At 41.5% G+C, this 13,760-nt stretch overlaps 1 protein-coding gene across 1 annotated transcript in view; it reads left to right on the top strand.

The window, feature by feature from the left end:
- The window catches only part of ALOX5 (arachidonate 5-lipoxygenase), a 109,732-nt gene that overhangs the window by 21,847 nt on the left and 74,125 nt on the right, over window positions 1–13,760 (top strand). Inside the window, exon 4 of the mRNA XM_063433939.1 lies at window positions 3,054–3,176. Within this exon, the coding sequence (XP_063290009.1) occupies window positions 3,054–3,176 (123 nt within the window). The remainder of the gene's footprint in view (window positions 1–3,053; window positions 3,177–13,760) is intronic.

Raw genomic sequence — 13,760 nt, 5'->3', positions numbered from 1 at the left:
TACAATTCGCCTGCCTATTGAAGTCTATGGCGGTTTGCCTGGTTCGCCCGTTCGCGAACATTTGCGGAAGTTCGCGTTCGCTAACGGAAAATTTCATGTTCGCGACATCACTACACACAAGGCTTTAACTATGAGAGGGATTAAAATAATAATGCTCTGTGCAATGCTCACAGCAATGCAGTATACCCAGTCATGGAGTGCACCCAGCAGGATGAAACTGATCCCTACGACATTAAAGGACATTTCTTACCTCAAAACGGTTTTCAATATAACAATTCTTACATCAAGTTTTGAAAGGAAATAGATTTATGTATTGTTTTTAAAAGTATGTATAAACTGAGAAGAACTCACCCCTACCTTTAGTATATGACAGAATCTGTCAGCCATCTACATGCACGTTGTGAAAACAGACAATTAGTCTCTATAGTTTACCATGCTTCTGTGCAGGGAGTGAAGCAGGGAAGATCATAGAGACTATCTGCTGGTTTTCAAAGACTATCTGACCCAAGGCTCATGTATATGGCTGAAGGATCTTGTTGTATACTAAAGGTAGGGATATTTTTTTTTTATAAATTCATTATTCAAAACAAAAAAAATCAATTTCTTTTCAAAACTATTATTATATTACAAACAGGTTTGGGGTGACCATTGCCCTCTAAGTGTATACAGTCATGTGATGGATGCAGAAATTGTTCCCATATTCCTGGTCAATTTTGTTCATTATTGATAAGTAAAATAATAATAAGTTGCTGTTTGACAATAAGCCATTAGTATTGTGGTTTTCAAAATCTTCACTACTGGTCAGTGGCTTTGCCAAGAATTACACATATAAGGAATGCTGGACCACCACTTCTGGCTTCACCACAAATCGGCATCTCAAAAGGAAGCTAGGAAGTTTCACATTAGAAGTATTTTTTCTCTGATAAGTTATAATATATCAGGGTTTTAGGAGCGGTGTAGTTATCTGTTTTTGCCTACAGAACATGATTGCACAAAAACACTAAACTCACTGTAAATATCAAAGTCATAAAACAAACATAAAAATCATGATAAACAGAGGCATGCAATGTGCCTGAACCTTCCATTTCCATAAAACCATTCGGTAAACAAGATTTCTGATGCCAAAAATGGATTCGAAAAGTAAAATGCAGTCATTTTGCCAGGACTTTTACAAAATAATAACTGAACCAAAGGTGTTGGTGTGTCTCTCATGTGCTCCAACAAACAGTGTTTCAGTCATCAGAAGAATACAGAATAATACTTTTGACTTAATTTAGACTTTCTTATCGCCTGCTCTGTTAATTGCCTGCCAGAGCCTGCTTTTGTTTAAAGTGGTTCTGCACCTCCACCCAATATTGAGTATTTGATAAAGATAAAATCTTTTTGAAATACTCACATTGTGTTGGAATTTCACTGAAAAGTCCAATGCAGTTAAAAGGTATACTAAGACAAAGTAGGGACTTTGACAAAATGCTTGACAAAAGTTGGAGCTATTGCCATGAAATCACTATTGGTTGATGTTTGAAAAAAAACAAACAAAGGAGAGGAAATTGGGGATACACCGGGAACATGCATTTATCGGCAATGGTGCTGTTGTTTTAATTTTTAAATTTTACAAGACTACTGTAAAATCACCTATCTCCTTAAACAAATATGGGGATTCAGTTCCATGTATGTTCTATGTATGGCCATATCATTAGTGGTGGGTTTAACGCAATATGGCCATATAGTGGAACCAAATTCCCCAAATTGTTTGCTGAGATAGGAGATTTGTGGTGTAAACTGTATTTTTGTGTGCACTGTTCCTTAATCTGTAGGCTTTAGGGGAAGAAGGCTCCATCCATGGAGGATCCAGCTGTAACTTTCTAACTCTGGATAAGACATCAGTCAGGTCCATTCTAAATTTATAACCCAGAGACCTTTAGGGTCATATTGACGTTGTCATTTAAAATGTAATGATATAGAAATCTTGGAGTTGGTAATACTGAGTTCCTCATTAGAGTTCCATAAATCTTTTTATTTGTTTATTCTTGTTGTCTGACCAGCATACTGGATTCCACCTAGACATGTCAATAGCTAAACCACATAAGAAGTGTTACAAGTGAATCAGTGGGTCACAGTATGTCAGCGAAAAAAAACGTGACACACAAAATATAGTGATGTTGGCAATATGTTTACAGGTGGAAGATTTCGTTGAATAACATCTGTGTATACCAGGTCTAGACGGAATACGTTGATATGTTTCTTTGCCTTTAAGCTCCCTCAATGCTGTAGGTGCCAATATATTTTTCAGGTTACAACCTTTTCTAAAGGTAATTCTTGGATATTCTGGTAATGATAGACATAGCCAGGGGTCTCTTTTTAATAATGGGAAATATTTATGGAGAATGATAAAAAATCTCTCCATATGCTAAATTGCACTTGGTAACAAAAACAGGGCCTAATTTGCTATTGGTAACATCCATTCCTGCTATGTATCTATGGGTATATCCTCTGTCTATTTTTGTTAGCCCCTAACTTGTTTTTTTTTTTTTTACAACTACTATTTTATAAAAAATATTCAACATTTCCTGAGGTATGTGATCTGCTTGTGTATTGGATATTACAACTGGGTTCTGCAAACCCAATAAGGACATCCTATCAGAGCTCTTGCTTTTAGATAGGCCCTCTTGATTAACTGAAACGGATATTCTTTCTCTAGAAAACGATTGATGGGCGGCCTATCCCGTACCCACTCCTCAACAATCAATTCATTTTAAATGCTTATTATCAAAATCACAAATAGAAGTACAATTGCGACTTAATATTACAAACTTCCCGAAAGAAATATTATTAATCCTCTGTGGATGGTGGGCACTATCAAAATGAGGATATCCGTTTAAGTAGACATATTTTTGATAGGTATTAGTGATTATACTTTTGTTTTCAACTCCCAAAATTAAATCAGGAAACTCAATATTATTAGATCTAATTTGGTGAGTGAATGAAATACCGAAACTATTGTTACTCACAACTATTAATAATAATATGAAATACATATTCCTCACTTTTAGATGGAAAGAGTGGCATCCAGGATTTCCACTGAGCATTGATGCCCATTGTCACAGTGACTTACCACACGACATACAGTTCGACAGTGAAAAAGGAGTTGATTTTATATTGAATTATACCAAAGCGTAAGTAGAAAACGTTCCCTACTAATATAAAGAATTCCTGGTTACACAGTGCAAAATAACGGTTTCAACCAGTCTTGTTAATTCTAGATGTTTTAAACTCAACTGCAATCTATAGGATTAACCCCTTAAGGACAGAGCTTCAGAAGCTTGTCTTTCACTTTATGACAACAGCATTTTTTGCATTTTTTGCTGTTTGCGTTCAACTGCAATTTGCATTTTACAAATTTATTGCACCGACGCATATTATATACCGTTTTTAAAGGACGGAAGGGCTTTAATTTGATGTAACTATGTAATATATATAATGTATATATATATGCTTATTTATTATTAAAAAAAAAAGAAAAATGCAAAAAAAATGGAAATAATTAGTGGGTTTTTTTTCCAGTTTTTGCAATAATAATGTGTGCACAATTAGTGCAGGTTAAAGGGACACTATAGTCACCTGAACAACTTTAGCTTAATGAAGCAGTTTTGGTGTATAGAACATGCCCCTGCAGCCTCACTGCTCAATCCTCTGCCATTTAGGAGTTAAATCCCTTTGTTTATGAACCTTAGTCACACCTCCCTGCATGTGACTTGCACAGCCTTCCATAAACACTTCCTGTAAAGAGAGCCCTATTTAGGCTTTCTTTATTGCAAGTTCTGTTTAATTAAGATTTTCTTATCTCCTGTTATGTTAATAGCTGGCTAGACCCTGCAAGAACCTCCTGTATGTGATTAAATTTCAATTTAGAGATTGCGATACAATTATTTAAGGAAAATTACATCTGTTTGAAAGTGAAACCAGTTTTTTTTTCATGCAGGCTCTGTCAATCATAGCCAGGGGAGGTGTGGCTAGGGCTGAATAAACAGAAACAAAGTGATTTAACTCCTAAATGACAGTGAATTGAGCAGTGAAATTGCAGGGGAATGATCTATACACTAAAACTGCTTTATTTAGCTAAAGTAATTTAGGTGACTATAGTGTTCCTTTAAGGAAAGTAATTAAACATAAATTAATTTAGTTGTTCTGATTTACAGAATATAAAATGTGTCTGGGATTTTAAGTTTTTTTGGTAGTTACAGGTCACAAAGCACAAGGAGTAAAATAAACTTTTAATGTGGAGCGATTTTAGAATTTGGTATGTTTGTCTTGTAAGCTTAATAGCCATAAAAGAAAACAAAATTGCCACACAAAAGTATATATTTATATAAAGTAGACACCACAGGCTATTTACCTAAGGTTGTTTTGACACTTTCGTAGCCATTGCACCGCCAACCTCTGCTAAATATTGGAGTAAAATTTTGTTTTTTGGGGGTTTTGGCACACAAACTTATAGCAAAGAACTTTTCATGTGTATTTTGTAAAGTTGGTGTGTGCTATTCCTGTACAAAGTTTTATTTCGTGTTCAGTTACATCTGCTAAGTAAAATGACACCCCCATTGTATGTCTTTGGCACTATTTCGTGAAGCTACAGTGCCATATAGGAGACCTATCCTTTTCAGTATTCACAGTCGAATTTTGAGAGACGGATTTAATGAGCCTATGCTTCCATTTGGGGTATTATAACAGTTTGACTGTTCAAAAAAAACCCACAAAGGCCTACCATTTGTAAAAGTAGACACTCCAGGGTATCTCATAAGGTGCATATTGTGCCTTAACATGCCCCCATTTTTCACCAATATATGCCAAAGTATGTGGTAAAACATAATTTTGTGCATTTTTTTACATACGGATTGCATTTTTAATTCTTTATTTTTGAGTGCATGGTTAAACAAGACAGCTTACTCCGCCACAATAGTTTCATGAGCATAGATATATCACGGTAGCGTTACATTTATGGCATTTGAACAGTGCACAATTTTTATATTTGTAGAAACAGAACATAATATACTATCAGTTACGCGATATAACTAGATTTGCTCGCCTTGTCTACGTTTAGTATGGAGAATAAAATCAGTGCTTGTATAATAACGGTTGAAAAATATAAAGTGAGAGCTTAGATTTCAATGGTACTAGTAATTCCGCTTGGCTACGCTGGCATCTTAAGATATGACAGGTTTACATTGTGCTCTTCCTAACCCCCTAGAAGGGATCGTCGCTTTGCCCATCGATTAGTGACGTGGTTTAAGGTAAGGTAGGAGTAGAAAAAACATGCTAAGGCATCGCTTTATAAGATTAAGTCAAGGACAAATGGTTCAGTGCTTAGTGTGTTAAGACAAAGTAAAAGGAAAACAGAGGGAGTCTGATATACTACCAATAGTTAATACACAAGATGAAAGCAGTATTTAAACTAAAGGCATGCTTAATAACATAAATTAATAAATTGCAGGTCATAGTAAACAGCGTTAGGTGTAAGTAGCTCCGCACTTTTTAAATTGACCACCAGGGGGCAGCGAGCCACTGAGCTTGCCGGGTAATGCATATTTTCAGGCATAGACAGGTGTAAATGTTTGCCCTACAGTGATAAAATCGTCTGTGTTACACTCATATATGATATTAAAAAGTCAGTGCAAAACCCAAGTATATACAGTACTCTGCAGGATCATCTTTCTGTATAGTTAGCCTCTGCTTGGTTACTGCTGCAGCTGTGCTGGGTCTCAGCTCTCTCTGTGTCGCTTGTGTTTCCCGCTGGGTGCTATATTGTTTCAGTACTTGCTGGTCATGTGTGAGTTCGTTGTTATGCTTTGTTAGCATCAGCCTTGGGAGCCTGAGGGAGCCTGCGTGTTATGCCCGCTCTGTGTGAGCAGAGTGAGAGTCCAGGTAAGATGGGAGCACTTTCTTTGATTGTTGCAGGCTGAGTGGGTGTATGGTCGGTCCTCCGGCAAAGGAGTCACGCTGGGATGAGTGCTGTTTAAGGTTCTGTCCCTCCGTTGCAGCTGTGGTCTCCCGCTGTTCGTTGTTATGCTCCCTCTAGGTGCTGGCCCAAGAGACTGCGAGGGCTGTGATTGCCGCTTCCCTGTGTGGGGATCGGGAGGTAGGGGCCATTTTGGCGAGATCAAGAGGAGGCAGGAGGACTTCCACTCACCATCTGCACGCATGGCGACCGCCATTTTGGAGGCAGCGGTCGGGCTTCTCTGCCTTAACTGCGGGGTCCCAACCAGAGTGGGGACCGGGATCACCCCCCCGGTCCATAGGGGGGGGAACGGAGCCGGACTCGCGCCGGTCTGTACCGTTAGTCTGGATCTGTGGTGCAGGATAGTGAGGCAGCGGCCGTCTGCCCCACTCACTGCTGAAGAAGGCCCGGTTGTTGCAACCGGTTCCTCTCCCCTGGGGGACTGAAGCCCAGTGAGCCAGCCTCTCCCCAGGTCCCGCAGTCCCTTGGCTCTGGGTAGCTCCGCCGTCGGTCCGGTTTGGGGTAATAAAACGGGTTTTTTGCGATCTTTCTTTGTAGTATGCCAGGAGCCATTGGCGGATCCAGGGGGGGGGCAACGGGGCAATTGCCCCCCCCCGAGAAAATATTGCTGCCTGAGGCTCTCCCCTGCCGGCCCACGTAGGGCTGGTGCTATCCAAGCACCAGCCCTGCTGATTGCCTGCACGGACCGGAGATCAGTGATCTCCCTCCCCGGCCCACACAGGCAGATTGCTGGGCGGCCGGCAGGAGAGGGAGTCACGGATTGCATTTTTGCTGGGCATTTTGTATATTTCATATGTGCCACCAAGTTCAAACCCCCTAAATTATGCTCAGCTAAGTCTTCTGAGTAAAATGACACCCCCATTGTATGTCTTTGGCACTATTTTGTGAAGCTACAGTGCCATATAGGAGACCAAGCCATATCAGTTTTTACCGAACTTTTAATTTTGACGCTGGGCCTATGTGCAATTTCCAAGCATCTTCGCAGGTTTTAAATTCAAACTACCCCACAAAGGCCTACCATTTCTTAAAGTAGACACCCCAGGGTATTTCAAAAGGCATATTTTGAACCTTAGCGTGGGATAATTTTTCCGCTAGCTTGTGCCAAGTGTAGTGGTAATAAGCTTTTTTTCTGCCTTTTTGACACACAAAGTGAGTTTGCACAGTATACAGGGCCGGCGCGTCCATAAGGCGACACAGGCGGCCGCCTTAGGGCGCACCGGCTCCGGGGGCGCAAGATTTCAGTGACCGGCAGGAGGGAAGCTCTCCCTCCTGCCGGCCACCATCTCCGCCCCCAGTGCGGCAGTGCTGCGATCAGGCGCTGCGAGGGAGCTCTAACCTCTCTGCTCTGCTCCCTCGCGCGCTGTCTAGTGATGCCGCGGGAGCCGGAATATGACGTCATATTCCGGCTCCCGCGACATCAGCAGACAGCCCGCGAGGGAGCAGAGCAGAGAGGTTAGAGCTCCCTCGCAGCGCCTGATCGCAGCACTGCCGCACGCCGCCCAGCAGCCCCACTGGACCCCAGGGAATGATCCACACCAGCTCTCCAGGTAGGGAGGCTGGGTGGATATTATTTATTTATTAAAATAATTTGTGAATGTATGTGATGTGTCTGTGAGTGTCTGTGAGTGTCTGTGAGTGTCTGTGAGTGTCTGTGTTAGAGTGTCTGTGAGTGAGTGTGTGTGTGTCTGTGTGAGTGTCTGTGTGAGTGTCTGTGTGAGTGTGTGTGTGAGTGTGTGTGAGTGAGTGTCTGTGTGTGTGTCTGTGAGTGAGTATGTGTCTCTGTGTGAGAGTGTATGTGTGTCTGTGAGTGTGTGTGAGTGTGTGTGAGTGAGTGTCTGTGTGTCTGTGAGTGTGTATGTGTCTCTGAGTGTGTGAGTGAGTGTCTGTGTGTCTGAGTGTGTATGTGTCTCTGTGTGAGTGAGTGTCTGTGAGTGAGTGTCTGTGAGTGAGTGTCTGTGTGTGAGTGTCTGTGTGTGAGTGTCTGTGTGTGAGTGTCTGTGTGTGAGTGTCTGTCTGTGTGTGAGTGTCTGTGTGTGAGTGTCTGTGTGTGTGTGTGTGTGCGTGAGTGAGTGTGTGTGTCTGTGAGTGTGTGAGTGAGTGAGTGTATGTGTGTCTGTGAGTGTGTGCGTGAGTGAGTGTATGTGTGTGCGTGAGTGAGTGTATGTGTGTCTGTGAGTGTGTGCGCGAGTGTATGTGTCTGTGAGTGACTGAGTGTGTGCGTGAGTGAGTGTATGTGTGTCTGTGAGTGTGTGCGTGAGTGAGTGAGTGTATGTGTGTCTGTGAGTGATTGTATGAGTGTTGCATGTGAGTGTGTCAGTGTATGTGTGTGTCTGTCAGTGTGTGTTTGTGAGTGTCTGTCAAATCAGTGAGAGTATCTTTGTCATTGAGTCTGTGTGTGACTATCAGTGTGTCTGTCAATGAGTGTCAATCAGTGTGTGTGTGTCAGATCAGTGAGTCTCTGTGTTTGTCATTGAGTGTGTGTGACTGTCAGAAGAACACTAAGGGACAGGGAAGGGAGGGGACCAATAATGGACGGGGAGAGGGGCTGGTTAAGAGGCACATAGGTGAAGATGTTATTTTTGAATGGGGGGGGGGGCGGAAAAATACATCTTCGCCTATGTACCCAAAAATCCTTGCACCGGCCCTTACAGTATATTTTGCAAACCTTATGTGTACCACCACTCTATAATACTTCATATGTTGCTCAGTTATGTCGGCTGAGTACAAAAATACCCCCGTATGTACCTTTGCCAGGTATATGTGGATATTGGAGGGGCACATTTGGGGGACAGCCATTCCAGTTTTTTTCAAACTTTAAATTTTTACGCTGTGCCCATGTCCCATTTTAGAGTATTTTACCAGGCTATATAATCCAAATACCCCATAAAGCCATACCATTTCTTAAAGTAGACACCCCAGGGTATTTCAAAAGGCATATTTTGAACCTTAGCATGGGATCATTTTTCCGCTAGCTTGTACCAGGTGAAGTGGTAATAAGCGTTTTTTCTGCCTTTTTGACACATAAAGTGAGTTTGCACAGTATATTTTGCAAACCTTATGTGTGCTACGACTGTATAATACTTCATATGTTGCTCAGCTATGTGGTCTGAGTACAGCAATACCCCCGTATGTACCTTTGCCAGGTGGATGTTGAAGGGGCACATTTGAGACGCAGCCATTCAGTTTTTTTCTAACTTTGAAGTTTTACGCTGTGTCCATGTTCCAATTTGGAGTAGTTTAGATGGTTGGTTATTGAAACTTCCCCACAAACACATACTATTTATTAAAGAATACACCCTGGGGTAATTCAAAAGGCATATTTTGAACCTTATCGTGGGATCATTTTTTCTCTAGTTTGTTCTAGGTGTAGTGGTAATGAGCGTTTTTAAATGTATTTTTGTAACTTTTTTTTAACTTTTTTAACTTTTTAAAACTATTTTTTTTAAACTTTTGTTCTGCTTATTAATTTTTTTAAACTTTCCTAAACTTTCTTAAAACTTTTTTTTACAGATTTAACATTTTTCTAAGCTTTTTTTTTACCGTTAACCCCTAACTAGCAGTAAGCAGCACTAACAGTAAATTCCCTATTTTCCCATAACTCCCACCCACCCCAGCTAGAAAAAAATATTTAATTATACAATATTTAAATTAGTTAATTAAATAAATTGAACACCTGAGGGTTAAAAAAAAATAAATAAAAGTTAATCGTCAGGCGTTAAAAAAAATTAGATCACAGTATAATACTGTGATCTGTATTTTGATCAGGCAGGGAAGGGGTTAATTTTTATTTGGACTGGGTAAAGGGGGGTGTTTTGTTTTTTTTACTTAAACGTTATTAAAACTTTTTTTTAAACTTAATTTTTAAGTTTTTAAAGCTTATTTTAAAACTTTTTTTAACGTTAACCCCTAGTTAGCCTAACACCAAATCCCCCAATTCCCCACTAACCTCCACCCTCCCCAGCTAGCTAAATTTATAATTTTAAAATATTTAAATTAATTAATAAAACAAATTTAACCCCTGAGGGTTAAAAAAAAAAAAAAAAGAGAGAGGAGAAATTTCCCTTCGTCTTTGCTCAACAATAGTTGAATCAATGGCTAGGGAAAAAGGTCAGAATGGGTGGTACCAGCTCCACAAAATTAGGCTTGAACCCTTTATTATGAATATAGAAAGAAATGAACAATGCTAAGGTAGTACCCCTTTAAGGGGGTAGCTTCCAAGCAAACTGGTGTAAGAAAAAAACACACTGATTTTAAACATGTACTGCCTAGTGCTTAGTTAGAGTCAGTTAGGTACAAAAATACTGGTGATTAATGGTAGATAGAGGTACAGGAAAACCGGAATGCTAACCGATATGAATACGGTACCAAAAACCCTGCATCAACAGTGCTACATATAAGCTTTAATCCCTGTTGCATAGGAGGGATACATGTGGGACCAATGTTGCAATAAAGTTGCTATTGTGCAAACTAATGCAATAATCTCCTCAAAATCCGATTGTACACGTCTATCTAACAAAACAACACACAGAAAGTAATAGAGGAAACAGCTTGAGTCATAGGAAGAATGTAGCTAGTGCTATTGTAAAAGCAGTAGTGGGGAGAAAGTATCGTGTAGATACGAAAGAGACCAGTGGACAACGAGCTAATAATATCTGATCGTAATGATCTAATGAGATGCTGCTATATGAACAACTGGTCTAGATAATACCCTATGTTCTGCTAATAAACACCTTGTGGGTGTTCTTTTTTTTTTTTGTTTATTTATTTTTTTTACACGATTGCGGCGATCTGGGGTTAATTTTACCGCGTGACGGACAAGGTCCGTCACTCGTCGTTAAGGGTTTCCCCTGAGTGACGGACCTCGTCCGTCACTCGTCGTTAAGGGGTTTAATGGTATACACCATGCACCAAAACAATGTTTAGCTTAATCAAGCAGTTTCTGTGTATAGATCATGTCCTGCATTACCCATGCTTAAGCCTCTGTCATTTAGGAGGTAAAACACTTTGTTGATGCAGCGTTAGTCACAACTCCCCTGGCTGTGATACATACCGCCTTCATAAAAACAAAGGTTTCATCTTTACAGCAGCATGATACTTTGGAAAACTCGTATCTGCTGCTTTGTTAATTAAAATTTGATCACACCCTTGAGGCTATGTAAGCTCTAGCAAAAGATAAGAGATTGAAAATTGAACACCCTGTGTAATATGGGAATCTAAAACAAAATATAGGCCAATTCCTATATGTGATGGGAATTATGACACTAGTGGGAATGCATGTGTGATGGTAGGTGTGTATGCTAGGGATTGTGTTGTGAAGGCTGTGAATGAAGAAGACATTTGTGATCCCTCTTTCTTCCTGTGATCCTGCATGAATAACACCAGTCTGGCTTACAAGATACTAAAAATAATAATTTACAGAAACATCTCAAAGATTAATCTCAAAAATGGTAACTAGGCGGGGCCTGAACGGCAAACGGAATAGTCGCATGGCGGCGGGGCTCCCACAACCATAATGGAATTTAGGGAAATTCATACGGATCCAATGCTCACACTGATGCCGGAATACGCTGCCCGAGATAGGGGCACCCTGGCGAATCGACCGATACCAGACTCCGGTATTTCCCGCAAGCGTGAAACAGAGGAGGCCCGCTGCGGCCTACGGCGGATGGGGATGGGGGGAGGCGGCCGCTCTCCTCGCCTCTACGCCGACGGCAATGCACCCCTGAACACCCGCTCCCCCCCCTCAGGACCGGTGGGGGTAATCCTGGTCCAACCCAGACAGACACAAAAGCCACGGCTGACACAGATGGCGGAACCTCACAGGCAACTCACAGCTCCACAGGCCCACACTATGGCGGACACCACGGACGACCACAAAGGCTATGCAATGGGGACCGGCGACACACTCACAAAGCTGGATGCCATCTTCACCGCCTTTTGGGCGAAACTAGAAGATAGAGAACGGCAAGCTAAAGCACAAACGAACCTACCCAGGGAGAGTTCCCCACGCGCCCGCCGCAGCCAAGCACAACCCCGCTCAAAAGCAGGCAAACAAAGATGGTGACGAAGACGGAGACACCTCCCGCCTGCTCGCAAGAGGCTACACCGAGCGGCGTTACAACCTCGAGGGGACCTACAGGACCCATCTCATCCCAGCACGAAACGGAATCCTGCTGAGCAACCTGCTGAGCTGAGTGGCAGACACACATTGCGGCGCCGGAGGTCGACAAAACCACGGAGAGCTACGGGGTCCTGTATAGGAGCACCACCTACCTGCACCACGCTCACAGGTACCCACAGCGACGGGCAGACAGGCCTAATACGGTACCCTTTCCGGCTGGACTCTGCCATGACAAAACGGGACCCTTGTACAGCCTGTACGCCTTTTCCCATGCTGGGTATCGGGTGAAGAGAAGCTCAAGTCGCAGGAATGCACAGAGGGAATTGGTTGGTGCCCCTGCCAAACTGAACTCTGGTGACTCCCTTCTGCAACCCTTTAAGCAAAGATAATTGTTTAATAATAATCTGTTATATACTGCCCAAAAGTTTTTGATCGCCGCAATTATTATTATTACTGTATGCTCTTATTATGATTAACGCTGTGTGTTCTTGCTGGGTCTTCCTAGGCCCACTGGCGGTGCTCCTAGATGGCCGGCTACTGGCCATTCCCATGCCCAATGGCTGGCGTGTCTGGCAACCTGCCTGCCTCCCTAACCTCTCGGCTACCCGCGACTTAAAAGTATGTTTTCTACCTGTATACCTACCCTGTCCACTCTGTCGTAACAAATCCATAGGACATGCATGGACAGCGAGTGAATCAGCAACTTACCTTTAAGCAATTTTAGACGCATGTTAAAAAGTATGTTCAAACTAAATCTACGCGCTAAGCAGCCATAACTGTCAAGCTGTATTACCACTATGCTAAACTATTACTTAATGCGTTAACCACTAACACAAAAATGTGCGCTGATATGCTACTATGCCTTTTTTGTTCAAATTCATTGTTCACTCTTATCTTGCTATAGCTGGCAAGGCATAATGAGAATGTTTGTAACCCTCATGCGCCTCAAAAATAAAGAATTAAAAAAAAAAAAATGGTAACTAATTCTGAGAAAAATAAGATTGAATGCAAACTTCTTCAGTCCTGATGAATTTAGATATTGTTTCATTTGGATTTCATCACACTTGCAAGGCTACTGCAGGCTCTAAGATAACAGACTGTGGAATAGGGGAAGTTTAAAAATTATATTTCCCTTTACAGGAAGTGTGCCCGGAGGCTGCATGAGTAACATCCAGGCAGTGTGTGGTTAGGGCTGTATAAACAGAAACAATAGTGATTTAACACCTAAATTGCAGAAAATTGAACAGTTAGAGTGCACATAATTTAAAGTAATCTTGGTTTTAGAGTGTCCTTTTAAGGCTTTGGTTCCCAAACCAGTTCTCATGGCCCAACAACAGTCCAGGTTTTAGGTACTTCCCTCTTCTATTCAAATATAAATTCTGACAAAACCTGGACTGTTGCTGAGTCACAAGGATTGGATTGGGAACCACTGCTTTAAGTAGTACCAAAGATTAAATCAAAGTTGTATACAGCATTCAGTCCTCTAACATCTACAAGGAAGCTAGGACCCTCTTCACGGATGATGGAAACTTTCAAAGATTCTTTGAACTTTTGAGAGTCACTTGCTTTTCAGTACTTCGATACACATTGTGACTAAATAGTCAAACATATTTATTCATATGT

The sequence above is a fragment of the Pelobates fuscus genome, chromosome 10 (genome assembly GCF_036172605.1).
Source record: "Pelobates fuscus isolate aPelFus1 chromosome 10, aPelFus1.pri, whole genome shotgun sequence".
NCBI classification, from domain to species: domain Eukaryota; kingdom Metazoa; phylum Chordata; class Amphibia; order Anura; family Pelobatidae; genus Pelobates; species Pelobates fuscus.
The sequence above is the reverse complement of the archived record's forward strand: the minus strand, read 5'-3'. Positions and strand labels throughout refer to the sequence as shown.